Source organism: Lipophrys pholis (genome assembly GCF_963383615.2).
Source record: "Lipophrys pholis genome assembly, chromosome: 1".
Taxonomy (NCBI): domain Eukaryota; kingdom Metazoa; phylum Chordata; class Actinopteri; order Blenniiformes; family Blenniidae; genus Lipophrys; species Lipophrys pholis.
Window position 1 is genome coordinate 39,507,596 of NC_137635.1, and position 24,071 is coordinate 39,531,666.

Genomic DNA, 24,071 nt, shown 5'->3' on the forward strand with positions numbered 1-24,071 from the left:
TCCCGTCTGTTATTGAAATGACATTGATGAGAAGTGAATGGTAACTTTACCCAGCACGAGTTTTTCTTTTCAACTTTTGAGAGGTCAGGATTAAAAGACATAAACAGAGTGTAAAACCATTACTTATTGTTTGAAAACACATCAAAAACATATGAATAGGATGAAGCACATTGTAGGTCTTCATGTCCCAGACCCCGTTTATCCAGCGTCTACGTCACTCAGGTTTGCATTGCATTGGAGCTCAATTATCTATAGGCAAAGGCAGGGTACACTTTGTGCTGAGAGAAACCCCACAGAGGCACAGGGAGAACATGCAACCTCCACACAGGAAGGCCCTCAACCAGATCGGAATCAGGGCTATTCTCTCTATGAAAACCTATTAAAATGTAAAAAATCGGGAATTCTGGCATTCAAATAAAAAGGACTACTTGGCAGGAGATGAATCAGATGTGATGTGAGAGCCGAGGAGGTGTAGTTTGAGCTCTGTGGATGTGGGTGTCTCATTCTTCCACAGTTTTAAAACCCCTCCTCTCTGGGGAATACACTCAGGAAGCTAATTTTATGAGGACTTTCATTCCAAGTGTCTACGTGGAAGCTTCCAGGTCCGTCGCAAAGAAAAATGAAAAAAAAAAAAAAAGTTCCTGCGCGAGGGATTATTCCTATGACAGAGGAGTGGTGGGTTTTGGCTGCAGACAGACATGCAGCGGTGAGCTGAAGCTCAGGGTTTCAGGTTCAGGTTGCAAAGATAAAGTCAGATATCAGGCGACCAGCCAGAGTGTGGCCTTTATTTCATTTACCTCCCAGAATGAAAGGCACGACAGGCCTCCTCAAAGGCAAAGTAAATGGACATAAAAGATCCTGCGGTGCCCGAGTCGTCAGTAGTGGAGACGATAAGACGTTTCCAGAGAGTGTTTTTCTCCCGGGCTGCCTCGCAGCGGACGGAGGCCGGAGGGATAAAGTGATTGGTGGCGGGGGTCAGACCGCGGATCGTGGATGTGCTGTTATCTGCTGCACTGTGGGTTCAGGCCCGCCTTGCACACAGGAGGCACCTACTGCCACACAGAGGCAATTATTGCCTCCACAGAGGGGCCATGTTTTAGAGAGTTTTCCACAGGGAAGAGAAAACTGTGTGAGGAGTAAATATGAGGCAGACAACATGAAGGGCGGCGTGGCGAAAAACAACTCCATTTATTTATCCTGCACAAAGCTTCCAGTTGTTTTAGTTGGGGGAACATGTGTTGTGTTTTGTGTACTTGTCAGTGTTTGGAGTGACTTCTAAGAAAGGGCAGCATTTCAACTCTGAGGAGATGAGGGGGGGAAAAATGGGTAATAAGAAAAACTGCCAGCAGCACAAAATAGCTCTGGTAATCCGGTTATCCCCCAGGCTCTAAAGATACTGGTCCTCTCCTTAGGAGTCTATCTTTTCTTCTTATGTCAAAACTGTCCTCTATGCACTCAGGTGGATTAGGGAGTCACACTGTAGAAAGAAATTGACAGGTACAGAAAGACCTGGGGGTGAAAAGGAAATGAAAGACGACACAGAAAGGCAGGCCAGGCACTCCAGCCGGGGAGCGGGCCAAAATGTGACAAGAAAGGGATCTATCAAGTCAACTAAACGTTGAAGGAAGAAAAGGACACTGTTTCCCAATTGATCGTGCTGACTAACTGAATGCTTATTGGCAGAGCTGATTGCAGATCTCCTCGTCCCGCGATGCGGCTTTCATTCCTGTGAAAGCCTGACAGTACTCCACATCAGACTCCGGCTGCTTGGCTTTCAGTGGCAGCTCTTCTGGAGTGTCCAAAAGTAAAACTCAATTAGCATATTTTACATTCTGGAGAGATTTGACTTTGTTGAGAAAAGACAGTTTACAGCAGTGAAGTAAACATTACAGATCATTCAGCCGTTGAATGAAAAGGGTCTATTCTGAGAATGAGTCGTTGTCTCTCAGCTATATCAGTATGCTTTTCATATTCACCGGTAAGCAGATACAACTCTGATCATGAAACAAGCAGCTGTCCTCCTTTGATTGTGACCAATGTCGACTGGTTTGTGTCTCTTTGTGCCTTTAAATTGTCATTTCTTCTTTTCAGTTTCTTTTTTTTTTTTGGTCATTAGCGATGACTTTTTGTCATTTGAAATCACATTTGGCCGTCTCCTTGCAGTTGTTCTGTCTATGGTCACATCCAGATTCAGTATTGATTTTTCTGAGTTTTTTTCTTTTCTTTTTTATATCATTTTTTTTGTCATTTCATCCGTTTTAAAGCCGCCGAGTTTTACATTTTGGTGTCTTGATTTGGACGCTTTGTATACATTTCTCGCATTAATATTTTTGTGATCAGACTGAAGCCTTTCATCACCTGGGCCTGTGTGTCAGGAAATTAGGCTTCTCATTTGTTTTTAATGACAAATCAAATAAACTATGAGAAAGAGCCGCAAATGGCTTTCCAGAAAAGAAATGATTCTTGGTCACAGTCCTTCATCACTGTGCATGTGACGATTCCCTCGCGCGCTCAGCTGAGATCAATACATAGGCAGATTTGTTAAATCAAACAAATCAGTATGTTTGGTCTGTACAAATAAACACAGAGCACAGACAAAATTGATGCAATATTGACCAAAATAAAATACCAAGCATCCACCTCCACACTGTCCTGAGGGAACGATAAGGCCGAGGGGCCTCAGCAGGCAGACTCTGATGAGATAAAGCACACAAGCCTCACCGCTGCTTCGCCACATCTCAGACTCGATCTCATTCACGATTTCATGGAAATCAGACATTTCTACGAGACGCTTTTGTAAACGTTGGCCTGGTTATTGTGCATCAGTGAACCCATGATTATGTTTCTATGTGGGGATGCAAAAAGTTCAGAAGCACACCCGACTTCAAATTTTGTCCCTTCAGCTGCAAAATAAATTCCTTGAAATCCCAAAACATTTAAGGCTAACCAGAGTTTCTGACACTTCTGAGCAGTCCATTAGGAAACATTTCAGGGGGAAAATCCCCAAGATTTTCTCTGCTCTGGGAAGGATTTCACTAAATCTTGTGCTTATTCTCATCATACTTAGGAAAAGTAAAGCGGTTTTAATAGCTTTTCGCCCTGACACGTTGATGGCGGAATATGCTTTGCTGTGGCTGATAGCTTCAATCCAAGGCTGTGTGTCTGCTCGGCTCTGCCCGCCACAACACTTTCATAAGGCCCCAACTGAACTAAATTAATACACTTCCTCCGACATCTGGGGATAAACCTGGGGGCCACATTACTGTGGCAGCCCCTATCAGTCAGCTTGTAATACAACCGAGTCAGCAGTCGTTGAGACACATTTGCAACCAGGCATTTGTCAGCGACTCAGTGCCACAGAGGCAAGAGATTTAAAATGTCCTGCAGTAAATTAAGTGCTGCTTGAGGAGTGAAAGGTGGCGGGCTAAGCAGGCAGATGCTTACTTTAAGTGACACGCCGGTTAAAGGGGTGATGAGAGTCTAGTGCGATGGTGTGAGGAGAAAAAGGGGTCAAGAAGTGTTTTTCTCATTTGGGTTTAGCTGAATTTTATGCTCTTGGAGAAAGCGTGTGTGAAGGTCAGAATATAACTGGTATCTGTAAATGCTGAATACATTTTTTAAGACCACAATATTTTCACAGTTTTTCTTTTCTTTCTTTTTTTTCTTTTTTGGAAATACTCAGCATCTAAAAGTTCGACCTGTGCACTGGATTTTCATGGCTACATTTGATCTGATGTTTATCACACAGATTGGAATTGCACAGGCTTCATTTTACACACTGAAACATGATCAAATTGAACTAACGCCGCACATTTATTACCTGATCAATGTACAACATTATGATGTATAGAGAAATGACTTATTTTAATCAAACATTAATTCATTATATTAACCAAACCAATCTTGCAGAGTGATCAGTCAGGGAGCTGTTTAACATTGATTAAATAGTATGATGATGGTAAAACAGTTCTCACTTTAAGACCCTGGAAACTAATTTTGTAACATGTAATTCATATATTAAAACTACTGTATTTCATTTGAAAAACAGAAATCTGCGCACATAATAAGTTTATGTTTACTTGATCTTTTTCAGTGAAAAGGATTATCCTGCAGAATTCAAAAGTGGGATTTCTCATAACACAGGAAACCAAAGTCAAAAGTGCTCTGGATCGACATGCAAGCGAGAACGAAACTATTGATCATGACAGGTTTGTTTTCTCTATCATCCTTGTCTTAAACCGTCAGTGGCATTCCTGGATATCTGGGTAACCTCTTGCTGCTGTTACACTGAAGAGCAGTGTGAACTTGGAATGTGGCACACATGGTGATGCTGAAAATCCTGACAATAATAAATGATCAATTCTCCCATAAAGGTCCGCAATCTGGTTTGTATCAAATTCCTTCAGATAATTTAATTCACTCTGATTTCATCCACTACCCAACTGAAGTGAAATGAAGACTATGAACACTCGTCTGTGAACAGAACATGATGAAAAACATTGTTGTGGTTCTTAATGTTCATCTATGTTGCTGGCTTCTTTTCTATGACAAAATGGATTACAGTGCCCATGTAAAACATAGGAATTACCCCAGTCCCACTTTCATTTTTGGGTATAACAAAAACCCTTTTAACATGTGTTATCAGGAACGAGGCACTTAAAATGTATAGAAAGTCACGTGTCTGGTGGTATGAAGCCACACTACAAATGACAGAGCATGGCACCACTAAGAGGCTTATGAAAATAATGGAAATAGTGTAGCTCCTGTGGCGATGATATGCTGGCTGTGACAGAAAAGGGGGAAGAAGCTGGTATTTACCCAGCTATCTCTTGGACTCGTTTTAAGGAAAGCAGTGGCTGTCCAGAGCCAGAGACGAGGCAGGGGAGAAGAGATGCTGTCACAATGGCAACCTCTGATAAGCTCCCACTGGGTGAAGACAAAAGGTATCAAGTAGTAATGGTTTGGTGGGCCAAATGAGTGAAACATACTGCAAAGTAATTAAAGCCATGTACTGTATTAATACAGTACAAATGGGGGGGGGGGGGGGGTTACAAGCTGTTTTAAAAGAAGATTAGATAATGAATTTCCTGTTATACATATGTGATGCAGTCAAAAGAGGAAATGAAACAAGGCTGTAAAACAGAGAGCTGCAAGCATGCACCAATTTTAATTACAAACTGAAAACATCTGAGCCACCAATGTGTAGTTTGTGACACATTTTTGCAAGTAGACGGTGTCATTACAAGACAACTTATAAAAGCTAAACTGTGATACCAGCGGCGTCCACAGGAGGTCAGTATGTGACAGACCCTTTTCCTTTATATTGTTACCACAGTACGTGTAAAGCAGTAAAGCAGTAACTCTTTCAATTGTACTCTTTCAAAATATTTACTGTTAATTTAATGTCGTTAAGTTGAGGCCAAAAACTGTTTTACAGTAAAACTACAGGGCTCGTCCGGGATTTGAACCCGGGACCTCTCGCACCCAAAGCGAGAATCATACCCCTAGACCAACGAGCCACTACTGCAGTAATTCGTGGCAAGTAATGTATATATACATTAGGATTGGGATAACGATTTTTCTTTTTCTTTTTCTATATTTCCTGCTTTCAGAGCCTCTTCCAAGAAACGAAATACCACTGCACGGTGCAGTGACATGGCGCTCCGTGAGTTGGCGTGTTAAGATTATTTGCATAGACTGAAATAGGATTCTCGCTTCAGCAAACAATACATGTAGTCTTCAACGAAAACAGGATATTGGCCCACATAATCATCAATAAATAAAAATTACAAAACCATGTTGAATTAGAAAGATTATGTACATCGTGTTGAAGTCTCACTGATAAGTATTTGGTTGATTAGTTACGGAAGTGATTAAGATATATAATTCCATATTCGCTTAAACCTAATGTGCTTGCTGATTTACATTAAAAAAAAAAGTTTTTTAAAATTAATTTATCTATTCATTTAATAGGGTCTGAGCACCTTATATGAATTTCTTAGAAGAATTAAAAAAATTCTGTCTCAAACAAACACGTTTTTGAGGGCCTGAATGTACACGAAAAGTTGCCAAACTTTGCAGACCTGGTGAAATAGTTTATATTTTGGGGGAAATACACGTGACTGGCAAAATGGCTAAGCAGCGACACCTTCAAAATTTAGAAGCTTAAGCTCCGGCATCATGTTTCACCTGGAGCTACGAAATTCGGTACACATATGTAACACTTCAAGACGCACAAAAAAGTCAGCGGTTACTAATCCAAAAACTCAACAGGAAGTCGGCTATTTTGAAAAATATGGTGGATTTTGGCCAATTTGTGCAAAAATTGACACATTTTGCTAGAGCAAAATCGTCGCGGGGGTAATTCCAGTTTACCTCAAATTTGTTTCTGTGGATGGAAAAGGGATCGGTGAGCAAAGATTCCTAAAATGTTTTACAAAAGTCTGAGGGCATGGCCACAGCCACGTCACAAATTCTGAGGGTTCGCCCTAAAACAGGAAACGTAGTGTAAACGGCCTCAACATGGCCTGATCAGCCTCAAATTTCACACATTGCATCTGAGTCCGGCATTGGTCCCAACCATATGATGACTCTCACTGGTAGCGCAATTTGATAGCATGGCCATGGCCATGTTCTCCATGGGACAGGAAGTGCACTGTAGAAAACTTGAACATGGTCAGAATGGCCTCAAACTTGATACATTGCATCATGGTCTTGTCCTCATCAGAGTCACATCCCATTGATGACAATCAGCCATGGCGCCGCCTGTTGGAAACAGGAAGTGGAGTGTAAATAACCTGAATGTTTTCCATTCTGCCTCAAACTTCACACATTGCATCACAATCCAGTCCTCATCAGACGCCTCTCAGTCGTTGGTCCACTTGGGGGTGGGAACGTGGCCACGCCTCAAACTTTAATATTCGCCATCAAACAGGAAGTGAACTTTAAATACTCTCGACATGGTCCAATCCGCCTCAAACTTTAGACGTTGCATTAGAGTCTAGATCTTGATCACAGCAATATGACTATAACAACCATTGGCCATAGCGCCACCTGCTGGAAACAGGGAGTGGGTTGTACATGTTCGGATTTGGCTCAAACTTACATGTTGCATGAGAGTCCACATCTGATCAAAGCCATTTTCGGGATCATTGTGTTAAGTTATGGAACGCACACCGACATGACCCAGGAAATGTACTATGAATGGTATCGTGTGCACTTTGTAGGTTAGGGTCAGGGTTCGGGTTCGGCAGCACGATTGACGGATCATTGCACAAATAACAGATCCAATATAGATCCCCCCATGCATTATTACAATTATTAATATTTGTCCATCGCAGCAGTGATTTTTACCTGTCATATTTAAGTACAAACTTCAGTTCAACTTTTCACTATTTTGCAGTTAAGTATTTTGAAATATCATGTTACTGTCTGTCCATGCAGTTTATTTAAAAAGGGTGTTGTAATGCTGCAAGGCCTGTGTGTGTGTTCGTGTGTGCGCGTGTGTTTGTATGTGCGCGTGATCTCTCCCGGTGCATTGTGGTCTGTCTGTCTGCTGCACCGGAATCTGAAGAATTTGAGGTGTCCGTCCGCCAACTCTACCGTTCATCTGCACGAGCTCGTCTCTCTCTTCTCATCCCCTCTCTCTCTGTGGACAAACCCGTACGGTAACGCGTCTTCTCGTTACTTATTCACCGGCTGTCGTCTTTATTCGCGGGGTTTGTTGTTATCGTGGGCGCCGTTAGCCGCTTACCGTCCCGCAGGAGAAGCTACTCGGCTAGTTAAGAGGCGGTAACGCTGCTGAGATTGCTAGTTTACTGAGCCGCTCGCGCTGGCTGCTAGCCTGCGAAACAAACGGTGTATTTACACAGTTTTTTACAGAAAATAACGAAAGAACCAGCGGAGGTTAAATCACAGTGGTGGACGTTTTGAATGCTAGCTCGCGCTGTTCGTCAGTTAGCGGACGCACACCTCGCGTTAATCTGTGGAGGTCGATGGAGCGACTTAAAACTGCTCTAAATTAGCTCATTAACTAACTTCAACACATGGTTTTTTTTGTTTTTATCAGGACAGCCCGGAAACGGTTCGGTGTTTTTGAAGTTGCATATACATAAAGATGCGGAGTGGTTTTCAGTCGGTGGGTGTGTTCAGGCTCGGTTCTAAAACTCAACGTGGGCCTCCAGTGTGCCAAAAATACCGAAAAAGATCCCCATCACTCCTCGTTTTAGTTTATTCCGTCTTTCAATGGATCATGATTGCGTTTTTTCATCCCACATTATAGTTTAGAGCACAACTAGTGCAACAAGTCATTCCATATAACAGTTCCGTGATTGATTGTATTGACATTCTCCAAAATGTGTCTCTGTACTTTGGTTTAAACATCTATACAGAAGCCTGTATGACCTCCTGCTGATAGATTTTCATTCAGATTCACTTAGTCTCCTCTCAAAAGTGTTTGGGCCACACCTCCCACATCCAAACCCTTTAATTTAGTGTTTGCTTGAAAAGCACCCATGTAACAAAGAAGTAAACAAATATGATCCACATCATAGAGACGCTGAGATTAACATCGCAAGCCTATCTTAATCTCCTTTCCTCGAGTCGTAGTGTTATAGTGGGACACAGCTGAAATGCAGTCACATAAGCAGGAAGGGTTTTTTTTTGTGGCGAGTACTCTCACAAGCCTTTGAGAGCACAAACCAGACTTCCTGTCTCTCACACTGTGAGGCCTGTGACTGCGAAGACATGAATTACAGGGCAGAACTGGAGTATAAATGAATGTGCTGCACGTTTGATTCTGCATTTCACTGGTGGTCTTATCTTTCAGGTTTAACAAGAAAGAAATGTCTCAGGCTGACAAAATGAAGGTAAGAGAGTTAAAGATGTCTTATCAGTACTAATGTGGCAATCTGCTGTTCCAGATTCCTGTCTGTGCTGTTTGGATCAGTCGTCACTGCTGCTGCATTATTGTAATAAGATGGTTTCAAGTTGAACGTTTTTCCTGTTTTGGTGGTGCTTCAGTTCATTTCACCACGATTGTGTGGCTGTTCAATTTAACTCAGGCACATTATCACTGTGTTGATCATTATCCACCTGAGTCTTGCTTATCACACTAGACCGAGGATGCAGTTTTTATTCTTTTTCTCTGGCAAACAACTCAAAGAATGTGATGCTTCTTTGTCCAACATGGTCACCAGCTTGTTAAATACATTGCTCTGACTTGTCTTGGGTTGGAAAGGATCGTAAACTCTGAACTGATGCTAGTTTTTGAAAACAGATGGCCGTCACCTGCCTAAATACCCGTTTTGTTCTTGAACAGATGTCTCCTTCTTGATGTCTGTTGTAACACTTCTAACTGGCTTTGTTGTCATTGCTGTACAAACATAACTTCTATATTCATCTAATCTCTGATTTTCTTTTTAATTTTGCACCTAATGTTATTTAACTAAATCTAATCAGAGCCACCTACTCAATGCGTGGAAACATGTTTCTCAAAGGTAATGACTCTCCTGTCCTGTCTCATTTTCTTGCAGCAGGGGCAGTTTACAAACCCCGAGACCCCAGGGTATGTTGGATTTGCCAACTTGCCAAACCAGGTTCATCGCAAGTCTGTCAAAAAAGGGTTTGAGTTCACTCTTATGGTTGTAGGTAAGTGGTCTTTTGTCTACGGAAATGTTGAGTTTGGGAAGCGATGCTGCGTCTCACTGATAATCATGTCTAAGCTGCATCAGCTAGTCTCAACATTCTGAGGAGTGTATTGAAACTCTTGTGGCGGTGTCGTGCCTGGGTGGCTGAATATTTTTCTGCTTGTTGGGATAACCACTACATGTAGTCATTGTACTGGTGTGTGGCTTCTGCGTGATAATGTGATGGCGCATACAATGGTCGATATGTCTTTAATTTCACTCCCCTTAATTCACGTGCATCTCTAATGTGCAGAGTGTTTTATTCTGCAGAGCTGATATGTACAGATGGAGTTACTCAGCTGACGTGAGCAGCAGTGTATACTCTTGAATGTGACTTCTGTGACTGCGAACCTTTTGTGCTGCTTGTGAAGGAGGGGGAGGGTAGAAACTCCCCAAAACACTGCTCATCCTTCTGCTTTAAAATAAACCGGAGAGGAATGTTGCTTGTGAGCCTCGAGGGACCGATTCACATGGTGGACAGCGTGGCCTACTGGTTTCTCTACTGGAGGAAAATTCATCGAGAGCTGATTTAACCTTCCGTTCAACCCCGCTTGACCATAATCCGTTTTCCTTGGCTGAGAGAAATAAAGTTACAAAAAAATTAAATCGATATACCGCTCATTTTATTGTATTTGTCTTGATAAGATGCATCTATAATTTGAGTTTTTACATTGCGTTGACTTTTATTTTCCATCGAAGACACTGTGGCAAGTTGCCAGCTGAGAAGAATAAAAAGTAGTAAATCACTTGCACCAATCCTGCTCGATTGGAAAACTCATAAGCAGCTGTTTCTGTCTCTCCACTGAAAATATGATCGCGAGTAAGAAATGTAAAATACTTAGTTGACCGTTCTATACCGGACTGAATGTGTGTCACTATTTTCACGCTTGTTCTGAGTGAAGCGTAGTGTGAATGCTCTGTTGGTCCGGCTCATTGGTGGAAGTAAGAATAATGCTGATAATCCCTTTCATCCAGGCAACAAAACTTTGTTCACTTATTCAATAGCATCCTGATGCTGTTGGATCTACTTGATCAATATTCTAAGCAACCAGCTGCTCTTAGCTTGTAAAAATTCCACAACAGTAATGCTTCCAGTGCACTTGGCACAGCATGCAACACTGCGGAAGTTCTGTCATGTAATATATGTCATGAATAGCATTTAATAGGTTGCAGAACAATTGTCAGTTTGTCCTTTATATTCCTCTGTGGATTTAAGATCCTTTGTGTTTTTAAACTGTTTTTTTCCCCAGAGATATGCAAATACGTTTCCTCAGAGTATTTGCGTTTTTCCTGGCCTTCAATTTTATATAAATTCATTCTCAAGCTGTAGAAATGAAAACTTCTCCAGGAATGTCTAATCAGTCACCTGATGGTGGTGATGGAGTCATGTAGAGATCAGCTTTTTGTATCAGCTCAATGTGTACTTCTGTCTGCAGTGAGGCTCAGCGTGCAGCACTGTGAGAAGTTCTTTGTTCTGGTTTGTTTGAACACCCTATAACTGCGCTACAAAAGGTTTTCCACCACTCGGCAACCTGACTGGTCCTTAGAGAGTTTTACTAATTATAACTTTTTCTCAGTTTGAGCTGATCTTATGTTGATTTTCACTGCATCCTGATTATTATTATCCTCTGTCATTTGAAGGTGAGTCGGGACTTGGAAAATCTACCTTGATCAACAGCCTCTTCCTCACTGACCTTTACCCTGAGAGAGTAATTCCTGGAGCCGCAGGTAATATACACACACACACACACACACACACACACACACACACACACACACACACACACACACACACACACACACACACACACACACACACACACACACACACACACACACACACACACACGGCTCTTTTTTTTGTTTTTTTTAATCATGGGCCAACGACATCTGCATATTGTGCGTTTGATGCTTTCCTCCAACAGAAAAGATAGAAAGGACTGTTCAGATTGAAGCGTCGACGGTGGAAATTGAGGAGCGGGGAGTGAAGCTCCGCCTCACGGTGGTCGACACGCCAGGATACGGAGACGCCATCAACAGTCAAGACTGGTACGACGTCCTTAGAGAAGGAAGATATTTTTAGATTCAAACTGCACTGCCTTTTGTGACCACACAAGGTAACACAGCAGGGATTAGAAAAGTGAAATAATGGGAGTAAAGGAGTGTCCACCTAAGCTTTGAAATAAGTATTTAGTGGGTTGCAGCTGCAGTATATTGCATGTTTGACTTTACTCTTTCATCCAGTTTCAGCACCATCATCAGTTACATCGACGACCAGTTTGAGCGCTACCTCCATGATGAGAGCGGGCTAAACCGGAGACACATCGTTGACAATAGAGTTCACTGCTGCTTCTATTTCATCTCCCCACTGGGCCACGGGTATGTTCTACCACAGGCTTTTACATAAATACCGCAAAGGTCTTTTTATATTCTACTAAACCTTATCGAACGAACCCTTGTAACATGGATCGTTTTGTCTGCTGTTCCCCCCCCCTCTGCCGCTTCCTATCCCAACCAGCCTGAAACCTCTCGATGTTCAGTTCATGAAGGCCATTCACAATAAGGTCAACGTGGTTCCTGTCATCGCCAAGGCCGACACACTCACCCTCAGGGAGAGGGAGAGGCTCAAGCGCAGGGTGAGGCCTACAGATCTACCCATTGTTCAGAGATTTCGTCTTTTTTTCTTTTTTTTCCTTCTCCCAGTCATGAGCAGTATTTATAGCAGCAGGCGATTGCTGCTGTGGCCAGTCTTCTGTGTTGGATGGATCACAGCTGATTTCTCACTGCATTTTATTAAACTACTTCACACAATGACACGTTTTACACTATGAAGTCACAGTTTCACTCAATTTCTCTTGACTCAGATGTAGGTTTGAACTTGATTTATGTTTCTCAGGAAGCGGCTGTGAGGCCGCTCGTCGTCATCGTCATCCAACCTAACAGATACTAACCAATGTTTGTTCTTCCTTTTAGATTCTCGATGAGATCGATGAGCATGGTATCAAGATTTATCACCTTCCTGATGCTGAATCCGATGAAGATGAAGACTTCAAAGAGCAGACCAGAATCCTGAAGGTAACATGTCTGTTCTCCACAAATTAATTCATACCTGAATTATTGTTGCACCACCCCCACCCCCCAAAGAAATGTGAACATGTGACGTTTTTTTTGGTTATCATTGAAGAACAAGTCAATTTTCTGTCATTCAATCCAGGTCATCATTGTGGAGATTAATATTAAGAGTCCTGATTATTTAAAAACGACCTCTCTTGTCCAGGCGAGCATCCCGTTTGCAGTCGTAGGATCCAACCAGCAGATTGAAGCCAAGGGGAAGAAGGTGCGGGGCCGTCTGTATCCCTGGGGAGTGGTGGAGGTGGAGAACCCGGAGCACAACGATTTCCTCAAGCTGCGCACCATGCTGATGTGAGTGCTGCAGGAGTGACGAATATGGGGAGCGAAAACATAATACGCTCTTTCTTGAAGGAAAAAGTGAAGCCGCAGCTTGTCGGATGGTTTAGCTCATGTATTCAACTTTTCACAGAACCCACATGCAGGACCTTCAGGAAGTCACCCAGGACCTGCACTACGAGAACTTCCGCTCGGACCGCCTCAAACGGGGTGGCAGGTTGTCATCCCATGGTTACGTTCTGCCTCTGTCTCCTGCGTACGTACTTGTCTGTCAGCTTGCTTTCCTGCACCTCCCCCACCTCAAACAGCAGCCCTGTGATAAGAATAAACAAGTCATCATGTACATGAAGCATGTACACACACACACACACACACACATCACACATGGCTGAACTCAGCGAGAGCGTCCAGACGGCTTTATGCGGCGGGTTGGTTATAGTCCACCTACAGCCTTTGGTTTTTAGTTATTTGATAAAACGTTATGGAAGTAGAATCCGTTCTGTAGTCGAGTAGCTCTAACTTGTCATTTTGCATGTTAAACCACCTCAATTTTGCGGGTGGCAGTAAAGCTAATTTCATGATGTGGGGTGGTTTGTTGTTGTTTTACACCATTAGTTCAGCATGTGTAGTTTATAGTCTGTACAGGTTGGAAACAAGATTACTGTGTGTCTTTAACATAGTGTGGGTATATCATCATTTAACCCTTCACGTAGACCAAAGAGACTCTTAGACTTTCCCTCTAAAGCCAGCCCGGGATACGGGAGTGGTCTTACTGTCCTCACAATGCCTCGCCATCCGCCCAATGATGGTGGTCTGGCTCTGATTTGTCCCATCCCATGAGTGGACTGTTGGAGGTACCGTTTCAGTTTTTGGTTTTTTTTCCAATACGGGGGAGGTCATGCTGTTCCCCTGACTCCTGCACTCACTGCCTTTTCTCTGGAATCTTCCTGCTTTCCTCTCTGTAGGTATATGTTGTAGAATTCCGCTCTTCTCTGAACTAACCCACTGAACCCAATTCTTTCACTTTCTCAGTGTGGCTTTCGCTGTTAGCTTAATGCTGCTTAAAACTCTTGTCGTGTAAGACGGATGTGAACGTCACTGCTTCATTAATCATCTCACAAGTTAACAAAATCTGTATATTTCATCTGCACTTATTTACACTTTTTGACTTTTTGGCACATGTTTCCGCAGAAATATTTGATTTGTAGCGTCACAGTAGCATGAAAAGTAACTTGAGTCGTGTTATTGCAGCAGGAAGGGGCCGGAGCCAGAGGAAATGGACAAGGATGTAATCCTGCAGGAGAAGGAGGCTGAGGTGAGACACTTCAGACACGATCTTCCTCATTCAGCTTTCGTGCTTCTGCCTTTTTATTGAAATGGAGCAAAAAAACATAGAATACACAGCTTTGTTTCTGTGTGAGCCTGACATCCGTGATACAATGCATTTTCTAAAAAGTTAAATGAATAACATAAACATTAATTGGTTTTTATTTTCTGGATTGAATCCCCAAATCTCATCTACACATATTTCTGTATGTAATTTTACATTCATTGTGTAGTTGTTGTGATTGTTCTATGCTGTGGGACAAAAATAAATGATTAACTTTATTTTCCTCATGAAGAACCTTCAGATTTATGACACATGAACTAAAAACTGAGAAGAAACTTTGCTTCATAGTGGTGTGTGTGTGTGTGTGTGTGTGTGTGTGTGTGTGTGTGTGTGTGTGTGTGTGTGTGTGTGTGTGTGTGTGTGTGTGTGTGTGTGTGTGTGTGTGTGTGTGTGTGTGTGTGTGTGTGTGTGTGTGTGTGTGTGTGTGTGTGTGTGTGTGTGTGGCTGTGTGTGGCTGTGTGTGGCTGTGTGTGGCTGTGTGTGGCTGTGTGTGGCTGTGTGTGGCTGTGTGTGGCTGTGTGTGTGGCTGTTTCCAGTCAAGCATTTCTAATGCTCACAGTTATTATGAATAGTTGGCTGAACTGAGCCAAAGACTCCATAAAAAGCTCCCATGCATTCCACTATTAAATCTCACTGTTGTCAGCGTCCTCTCGTTTCCATGTCATACGTGCTGATGTTCTGTGTCGTACAGTTGAGGCGGATGCAGGAGATGATTGCCAAGATGCAAGCCCAGATGCAGAAGCAAGGAGACGGCGAGCTTGACGGCCAACATGTGTGAACAAACGAACGGTGAGTGCAACTTTCTGGGAATCGGTTACTTTGTACTTGTTGTGCTGCATCTTTTAGAACGAACACGACTGAAGTCTTGCTCCATTTTAGTTCCACCTCATCACGTGTGGATCGTCGTCTTCTCTCTCCTGCAGGTGTTTGAGCCGCTGCTCGAGTTCGACCAGAGGAAGATGAGAAAAGTGCAAAAGCTGTCTAGTTATTGGCTCTTTCTGCTCACCACTAGCTTCGCCTCGGGTCCACATGGGATCTGGAGCCATTTTCTTTTTTTTTAAAATGCATACAGCAAAGTATATTCAACCAGTGTTATGATCATTTATTCACACTTTTTTTTTTCTTTTTATCATGTTGTTTGTATGAAACCGGCACAATTTGTTCAAATGAAGTCATGTGACCCATCTTTTAAAACAGTGGCATTTATTCTTAATGGGATTTTCTGTTACTCTCCTTTCCCGTCTTTGTTTTCTTAATTCTGTGAACCAAAGTATGGCTTCTTCTGTTCTTTGACATTTTGTGGTTAAAACATGTTATGGTGATTCTAGAAGGATTCCGATGGGAGAGCCGACGACGGTAAAACTCGTAGCATAAATACCTAAAGCCTGTTTTATTCCTTGTACACAGAGATGCCATTAATATTTCTCTGAACGTGTTGCTCAGAGCTGATTATGACCACACAAGCTTACTATTGAATAGTTTTTCCTACTTGGTGTTCTGCTCATATGCATGTTGCTCTCACCTCTTGGGAGAAGAAACAAATGAAGGTGAATATTTTGCAGTGTGCCGGCCAGCCTCTTTTTAGCCCACGTATATTAGTGCTGTTTTTACATCAGTGTCACCGCGTACAGCTGCCTTCAAGTGTGAGTACGCTCCTTTAAAAGAAAAGAAACTGTGACCTTTGACCTCTTACACTCTTCCTGTATGCCCAGTAAATGAAGGACTGACTATTGAGGCGCGATGCCTCTTTGGTGCTCTCAATCAACTGAACACATTCACTTCCTGTGTCCTCTCCTTTGTAGCGTGATGTCATGTGAGCGGAGCAGTGACCTGTTTGGTGTATTTTTCATCGATGCAGTGTGATGTAAGAGGTGTAAACTTGTACTTGTCCCAACTGCTGAGTACTTTGTGGTTTCCCCCGTGGCCATAAAGACCGAAGGCGAGGTCGATGTAGCCAACATTCTCCTCACCAGCCAAGATGATAGTTCTTCACATTCCTCTTTGTGCTGTTTTTACCCAACATTAAAGAACCAAATGTTATTAATGCATATATTGTAATAAAAGTTTTGTTAAACTTCAATGATCTCATTTGGCTTTCTTTTTAGATTGTTTTCATCCCGGAGGCAGGTGTCAAATTACAAGCACTTCAAGAGAGCATAGGCAATATATGGTTTCAAAGAAAAGGGAGCTCCATTGCCTTATAACAGACAATTACTTTTTTATTTGCACAAGTTGCACAGTCGGGGGGGGGGGGGAAAGCTAACTTGAGCATGCCATGTCCACTTCAGTTTCAATTTCATCAATATTGTCAAGTTTCTGGGCAGAGGTACAAATAATAAGTTAAGCCTCATGCTCTATTTGTTAGTTTCTTTACAGTCATAAGTAATTACATTCCCTAAAACCCTGACCTTTATATTTAATACAAAGCCAAAATAAAATCACATCCCCCTATTAAGAATATTAAACATACATGCAGTTTGCATGTTCTCCACACACACGCAAGGGATTCCTCTCCGGTTTCCTCCCACAGTTCAAATACTTGTTTGAGGCTGACCGGAGACCGTAAGTATGCCCATAGGTGTGTGTAGTTATGTTTTAATCCAGTGATGGACTGGTGAGGGAATATAAATACAATTCAATACACTTGAAGGCACCCAGACATTTTCCATAGACTTTATTATAGTTGTTTTCATCTCACTCTAACAGGTATACACAACGCTCTACATGTCATGGCTTTATTGTCTTAAATACTCTCCGATCTTTAAAGAAAAACTGTAAAAATATTTAATTATAACTAGTTAAAAGATCTCTTCAGGGACAGCACTAAGAGGGGCACGACGGCATGAAGGGGCTGGAGGAGGAGGGCGGGTTTGTTCATCTGTGGTCCTTGTCTGAGGAGCAGGGTGGGTCCGTGAGACAGAAAAAAAGGGGACGGGATCAAGTTAAATCCAGCTGGGGTTTCACCGTGAAGACGGGGTGGTGTTACCGTTTAAAGAAAACCTAAAAGAAGGATGCGACAGACAGCAGGTTGGCCATATGTGAATGAAACCATGTTTTGTGTCACATGACAGGGCGGTGCAATCACCTGCACACTCTCTCCATCATGTGCGTGACGAGGCGGTCGGAGATGCCTGGACACGACTCCTCGGCCAGGTTGAAGGCGTTTTCCAGCTCCTCGATTGCCCCGACTCCACCGCCACTCGCCCGCCGCTTCTCCTTCAACTGGTGGTGAAGGGGAATCAGATGAGAAGAAACATGAAACAACACGTGCAACTTTGATAAGACATTTGTATTTGTAATTCGATAAATCATCTTGAAAGCAGATGCATTAAATCTGTATTTGTTGTCACTGACAGTCTGAGACAAGCGTGTTTGCAGCGGGTTATTTGCTGGGTTTTGTTTCTCTCTCTATTCTATACCTTTTTCTCTTCTAATCCCATAACAGAAAGCCGCCGCCTCCAAGTCCGGATCTGCTTGAAGTTTCTTCCTGGTAAAAGGGAGTTTGTCCTCTCCACTCTCCACTATATATACTGATGTTGTCTTGTCTTTTCTTCTACTTCTCATTTGAATGCAAATGCTCTAATATAGAAATATGACTTCAATCAATTACAAAATGAATTCATGGCCTCATTGATTCATGTGTTTACCTATGTCTCTAACTGCTTCACTTTAGTTTAGTTCCTGTAAACTCTGAGCGATCGCATTCAGTAAAAAGCCAGAAGACACCTTGGTGAGGCGAGCAGTCCATCACATGAAAATATCTATTTACAAAAGAATTAAAAAAACAACCTTTATTATCAGGTATGATTATACATTTTCTCTTAATACTGACTAGATAAACATATCTGGATATTTGTTAGACTTTTTTTTTTTTTTTAATGTTTTTTATGTTTGGCCTACATGGGACTCATGGGTCATAGGACGTACATATGAAAGACAGTGATATCAAAGCTGTCTTGTGCAACATTTCGACAGACACAATCATAAAGGCCACCAAAGTCCAAATTTATAGCTTTGTTTATCAGATGATGAAAGTCGGCAGATTTATAACCAGGCAACAAACCTGTGCAGAAAAAGGCTAAATGAAGAGTTCCTATCTAGGAGCAGGTTTGAGAGGCTCACCTCTCTGAAGATGGGTGTGACCAAAGCAGACAAACACTGAGACTTGGGTTGCCTTTTTACAGAGTCTCCTGTCTGTAAAGGAAAAAAAAGTTGTTTTTTTTAGAAGAGTAAAACCAAAGATTTGACACGCTGACACCGTGCATGCACAAGAGTGAGCGTCACCTCTGAATCTGTGTGTGTGTAGCCCTTCTGTAATTTATGTATCGTGGTGGGTCTGACTGTGGGGAAGGTCCACATGGGGCATGTATCCACATCACCGTCAGCATCCCTGAAGGAGCAACAACAACAAAGTGAATTCGAAGAAAATGTAAGGAAAACAGTTGTACCAGAAAGAAAAAACATTATAAAGATTTAAATGGTCACAGTTCATTTGTGTCATATTTCAGCGAGACAATAATTTAATCAGTTTGTCATTTCTAGGAGATGTCTCTCGAAACTTCGCAAATGAACAATTCAAACAAAAACAGAAGAAAATGAACCAAATAGCGGAGCTCCATATGAACACTGTGATGAGCGAGCAGCGCTTCCACTGAATGTCTACAAATCAACAGAGGTTTTGAGTGCAAGACGTTTGGGAGACTAACATATCTGAGTCATCAGAGCTGGATTCCTCTCCGTGTCCCTCTGATTTCCAGCGGCGGTAGCGATCAATCAGCTCCGTCAGATATGCGGTCTTCTTGGTGTAACGTGTGATGAACTTGTGCTTGAGCAGCTCTTTGGCTGTCGGCCTCTGAGCAACGAGGGAGAACAGAGAAATCAACAATCAGTTTGTGGGTTTTTGTAGCTGAAAGAACAAACTTAGAAACGAGATAAGAGCAGTGAATTTTTTAATAAATAATAAAGGGCAAAACAATTTAATTCATATTAGAAGTGAACAAGCCAATCCAATCCCAAAATATTTGGTTGGAGTGTTCAGTGTTTTTCTTTGCCTTCACTTTGAACAGCAGTGTCAACCTGAAAACATTTCACACTTTTCTTCATCTTATTTTGCCCGACTCAGCACGTGTGATTAGATTATGATTCTGCTACAGTTCTAACAGAAGGATGCTGTGATGGAGTTTTACTCACGAAACGAGGATCTTTATTTAGGCAGGCCTCCACAAACTCTTTAAAAGGTTTGCTGTACGAGCCTTCCAATGTAGGTGGAGTGTTTTTTGGAATAAGGAAGAGGACCCTCATCGGGTGTAGATCAGAGTTCGGGGGTTCCCCTTTGGCCAACTCTATGGCAGTGATTCCCAGGGACCAGATATCAGCCTGAGTGGGAGAGAAGATGTAGGAAATGAAGTTCACCTTTTATAAAGACAGACCCTACAACTGTGAAGCAAAGTAACATTTATTACTCAGTATTATTAAACATTTCAATTAGCAGGAAGTTGCCATTGCTTTGATAAAGAACCAAACTTTGAATCAGCAGTTACCAAAGATCACTTCATCAAAAACACAAACACCTCTGGCCTCACCTTGAAGTCGTAGGCTGACTGCTTGATGACTTCTGGAGCCATCCAGAATGGCGTGCCAACAAATGTGTTTCTCTTAATCTGTGTATCCGTCAGCTGTCCCGCCACCCCGAAATCTGCCAGCTTCACATCGCCCTGCTCTGACAAGAGCACATTGGCAGCTGGAAGGAGGAGGAGGAGGAGGAGGAGGGGAAGAAGAAGAAGAAGAAAGTCAAAGAATTACCTGTGCTTTTGTCTGGCATCTGTGAATGACCATTTTCATGTGTGATCCACTTCTATTTGTGGGATAATAATAATCCTAATAAAAATTCAATGCAGGAGCACAGGGGGCTCAGAGACAACATGAACATGTTGGATACGGTCTGTGGACGTCTGAGTGAGTCCACAGTCTGGTGCACTCAGTTATTTAGTGATCACACAGAGGAAAACAAGCCGACTCCGATTGCTTGACTATATAGTTCAGAGGCTTTAAAACGCTGATGACGCTCTACGGTAGGAAAAGCCAGAACTGGAGCATGAGAGCAAAGACAGGTGGAGTAAAACAGGCGATTACGAAGATCCGCGTGAAGACGAGGCTGAGGACACAGGGGACTGTAGGTTGGATGTAAAGGTGCGTGTGCCACGCCTGTGTGTCTACGCCTGCATCCGTGTCCTGTTACCACATATTTAAACACTACACCTTACAGGATTTCTGCAATCTATAAAAATCTATTAGAAATCACACTGCAACGCTGCATCACTGATCGCCCAGCTCCGTTCTGGGATCGCAGTGATGTGTTAGGACTAAAAGAACAGTGCAGTCCCCCGTGAGCACATTTGTAACAGCAGATACTTTCATTGATTGCAACAGCAAAGTTTTCTTTGACATTTTTACACTTTGCAAGGTCGTCCTCAAGGCGGAAATCATGGGCCTGTTTCGAGATTGTATGCTGTGACACCTCCGCTGCACAGAATATATCTTTTATCATTGTAGTATCATTATCATTACATATGAGCATAGATCAGCTGTTGGATTCAATTTGCTTTGAGGTACCTCCAACCTGGACAATTGAGAAAATGAATCAACACCATCATCATCGTTAACGACAGAAACATGGGAATATGGTAAAGTACATAAAGTCAACATTGCCGCGATGTTGTGAGACTTCACGCTCCCACATGGTGTTAATAAACAACATATACGGCTTGTTAGCATATTGCGGTGATATTCTGCACAGCATCCGGTTGAGGCAGGATGTATACAGTATATCTCGTTACGCACGTCTCTTTCATCCTATTTGCTCAAAACTCATAACGTCACACTACAGCTAAAAAGTCTGAAAGTATAAGTATGCTCTTGTGTCAGAAAAACACGTACAATACTACAAATGGTTTGATATAAGCAGCTTAGCCATAAAACAATAACTTGAAAAGCTAAAAATGTCATCGTGTCACATGGAGTGCTCTCCGTTGTCTCATTAGTGCTTTAAGAAAGTGCTGATTACCTTTGATATCTCTGTGAATCTTCCTTTCAGAGTGCAGATATTCCAGCCCCTTCAGTATTTCCCTCAGTATAGTAGCAATGTAAGTCTCTTCTAGAGGTCCGGGGCGGAGCTGAAAGTTCAGAGAAATATAGACAGAAAATTAAGGAGAAGCAAAGAGTAGATCAGTTTGACCTACTGAATTGTAAACAAATGTCAAGATAAAACATTTTAAAACTGTGTAACCTGCATAATAATAGAAATCTTCTTACCAGATCTAGAGCAGATCCTCCACCTAAATACTCCATGATAATCCAAAGCTTGGTCCCCTGAAGGCAAAAGTACACTTGATGTAAGACAATTAAAGCCCGACCTTTATTATTGCCTAAATAGCACTGCATGATGTATTTGGGTCCTCCAGCATGTGCATGTTGGAAACTGGAGTTAGTCAGTGTGTGCATGCATCATATTTGTAGTTAATATCTCACCTTCAGGTATGATCCATAATACTTTGTGACAAAAGGACTGTCACATTGGCTCAACACTGTGATCTCCTGTTGAATATCTTCTATCTCGTCCTCTGCCTCCTCCAGGTCTATGATTTTAATGGCAACCACCTCCTTGGTGCGGTTGTTGATTCCTTTATAGACCTCACCAAAGGAACCCTTTCCAATCCGCTCCTGCTTGGTGAAGTACTCTTCAGGATCCAACCTGGTATTCTGGTTCAGTGCCAACAAAGAGAAACACATATCTATTACGATGCAATTACTATCACAGTACTAACAGTTTGCTTTGGATGTTGGGGTGGGTGTGTCTCTCGCTGTGTATGAACATCACAAAAGCTATGTGCTGATGACAAATCAAGAGTTTCAACGAACGGATGTATGCTTGTTCATAATGGTTAATGAGACCTGATGAGAATATTAGTAATTGGCATTTTTTATACATCAACATACACTGACCAGATATAGGAAAATATGACGGATGATTAACCTTTCTTATCTGTATCAGTGTTTATCTATTCAGTCTCAGACCTAAATGACCTGAACACCAGATAGGACTTTGTGCAACGATACAATTTAAATAGGACACTTGAAATTCAGTGATTTGATTTAAAAGAACGGAAATAAAATAAATAAAACATTCTGTATATCCATGTGGTGTCTATCTCCCTTTCAACATGCAGTTGTATGATTTGGGAACATTTACAGATTGTTATCAAACGTACTGAAGAATCTCTACCAATAAGAAGAGACATAAATGAAACCATCTTTTGTCTGGGTGGCTTCACCTCCACTGATGGCTCAGACCACCACCCACCTATTCATAGAAAGCCTGACAGTCATGTTGGTTGGGCTGCCTCAGATGGAAAGAAGGCTCAAAGAGGATTTGTGTACCTGGTTCTGCATGTCTCGAAGGTGTGCCATTCCCTCTGTAGATTGGACGGGACAAGGACAGCCACAGCTCCGTCTTTCCGAAAGTTGTCAGACGATCCTCCGGGTTTCTCCTCCCCTCGTAGCTGTCTAGGAAGCTAGCTAGGTGGCTAGCCAGCCAGATAAACACCCAATCTGCGGCTGCTTTAACGGGCTGTCACTCCGCGCACTGTTTTCGGCCTCCAAGTCCACCGGAGGACCGAACAGCCCGGCGACACAACCGGCTACAGGCCCACAGGCTCCATGTGTGTCGGAGGTTGTAAGCAGGAAGGAAAAAAGTGCTCTCCCCGTGAATTAATATTTAATTCATTTCAAGGAGCGCTTAGCCTGTTGTTCATTTGAAGCTTGAGGGGGACAAAATAATGGCCCAGACCGACGGCGCATGCGCAGTATATACGAAGTCGCAGGACCCGGTGGAACTCTGGGAATTGTATGTCTAATTCTGTCGCTTCAAAAGTTACATTATTTTCAATAAAATAAAGCAACAAAATGGGAATAGTGGTGTAGAATTTTGGAAAATAAAAACATACAGCCATTTATGAGACATGCATATACATAAAGCTCTCGCTTGTTTTGTATCTTTATTATTATCAATAATGAATACACAATGAATGGTCTCATGAAAACCCAATTGTATTCTTTATTTACCAAAAAATACACTAACACCTGGCTCATGATCGAGTTCATGTGGAAATGTTGCCTGCAGTGCCTTTCTAATCCAATGTTTCTCAAAAATCAGGTATTCCAGAATTTATTTCAGAATAATAGGCTCCCTTTAATACAACGACCACCACTTGAAAACACCAAACCAAAACAAACTGGACACATTTACTAAGTGTCATCAAGCTAATTTCAATTAAAAAAAACAACAACAACGAATCAGCTCATTACATAAAGCTGTATTTTTGTTCTTGTGCTGCCCTCGTGCTAAGACACAAAGAGTGCTATCCTAGGTGACAGTTACATTTTTTAATTATTGCAACGTGAATGCTGAAAGCAACCAGCAGATGGCCCTAGTGCAATTTCACAGATGCCAACTGCTTTTTAACCCTAGTGAAGAGTAGAAGAAGAAGGGGAACAGTCATCAGGAAGAAATATCTGCTATTAAGAGAGAG

At 42.2% G+C, this 24,071-nt stretch overlaps 2 protein-coding genes across 4 annotated transcripts; one reads left to right on the forward strand and one right to left on the reverse strand.

Moving 5' to 3' along the window:
* Positions 1–7,512: 7,512 nt before the first annotated feature.
* On the forward strand, positions 7,513–16,562 carry septin2 (septin 2). Of its 3 annotated transcripts, none has more exons than XM_080475063.1 (13): positions 7,513–7,667; positions 8,828–8,867; positions 9,534–9,648; positions 11,328–11,414; positions 11,612–11,735; positions 11,931–12,065; positions 12,205–12,322; positions 12,660–12,761; positions 12,964–13,109; positions 13,228–13,311; positions 14,346–14,409; positions 15,176–15,273; positions 15,408–16,562. In XM_080475063.1, the coding sequence occupies exons 2-12, from the start codon at positions 8,844–8,846 to the stop codon at positions 15,260–15,262; spliced, it is 1,086 nt and encodes a 361-aa protein (XP_080331189.1). In that variant the 5' UTR covers positions 7,513–7,667; positions 8,828–8,843; the 3' UTR covers positions 15,263–15,273; positions 15,408–16,562. The 3 variants fall into 3 exon arrangements, with proteins under 3 accessions (XP_080331189.1, XP_080331191.1, XP_080331190.1); XM_080475065.1 differs by having other exon boundaries at positions 14,349–14,409; XM_080475064.1 differs by having other exon boundaries at positions 7,541–7,662.
* A 122-nt stretch (positions 16,563–16,684) lies between these two features.
* stk25b (serine/threonine kinase 25b) lies at positions 16,685–23,330 on the reverse strand. The gene is made up of 11 exons (XM_080488665.1): positions 22,921–23,330; positions 22,012–22,242; positions 21,796–21,852; positions 21,548–21,656; positions 20,067–20,224; positions 19,675–19,860; positions 19,191–19,336; positions 18,769–18,874; positions 18,607–18,678; positions 17,570–17,706; positions 16,685–17,484 (listed from the first exon to the last, which is right to left on the reverse strand). The coding sequence occupies exons 1-11, from the start codon at positions 22,948–22,950 to the stop codon at positions 17,445–17,447; spliced, it is 1,272 nt and encodes a 423-aa protein (XP_080344791.1). The 5' UTR covers positions 22,951–23,330; the 3' UTR covers positions 16,685–17,444.
* Positions 23,331–24,071: the final 741 nt, after the last annotated feature.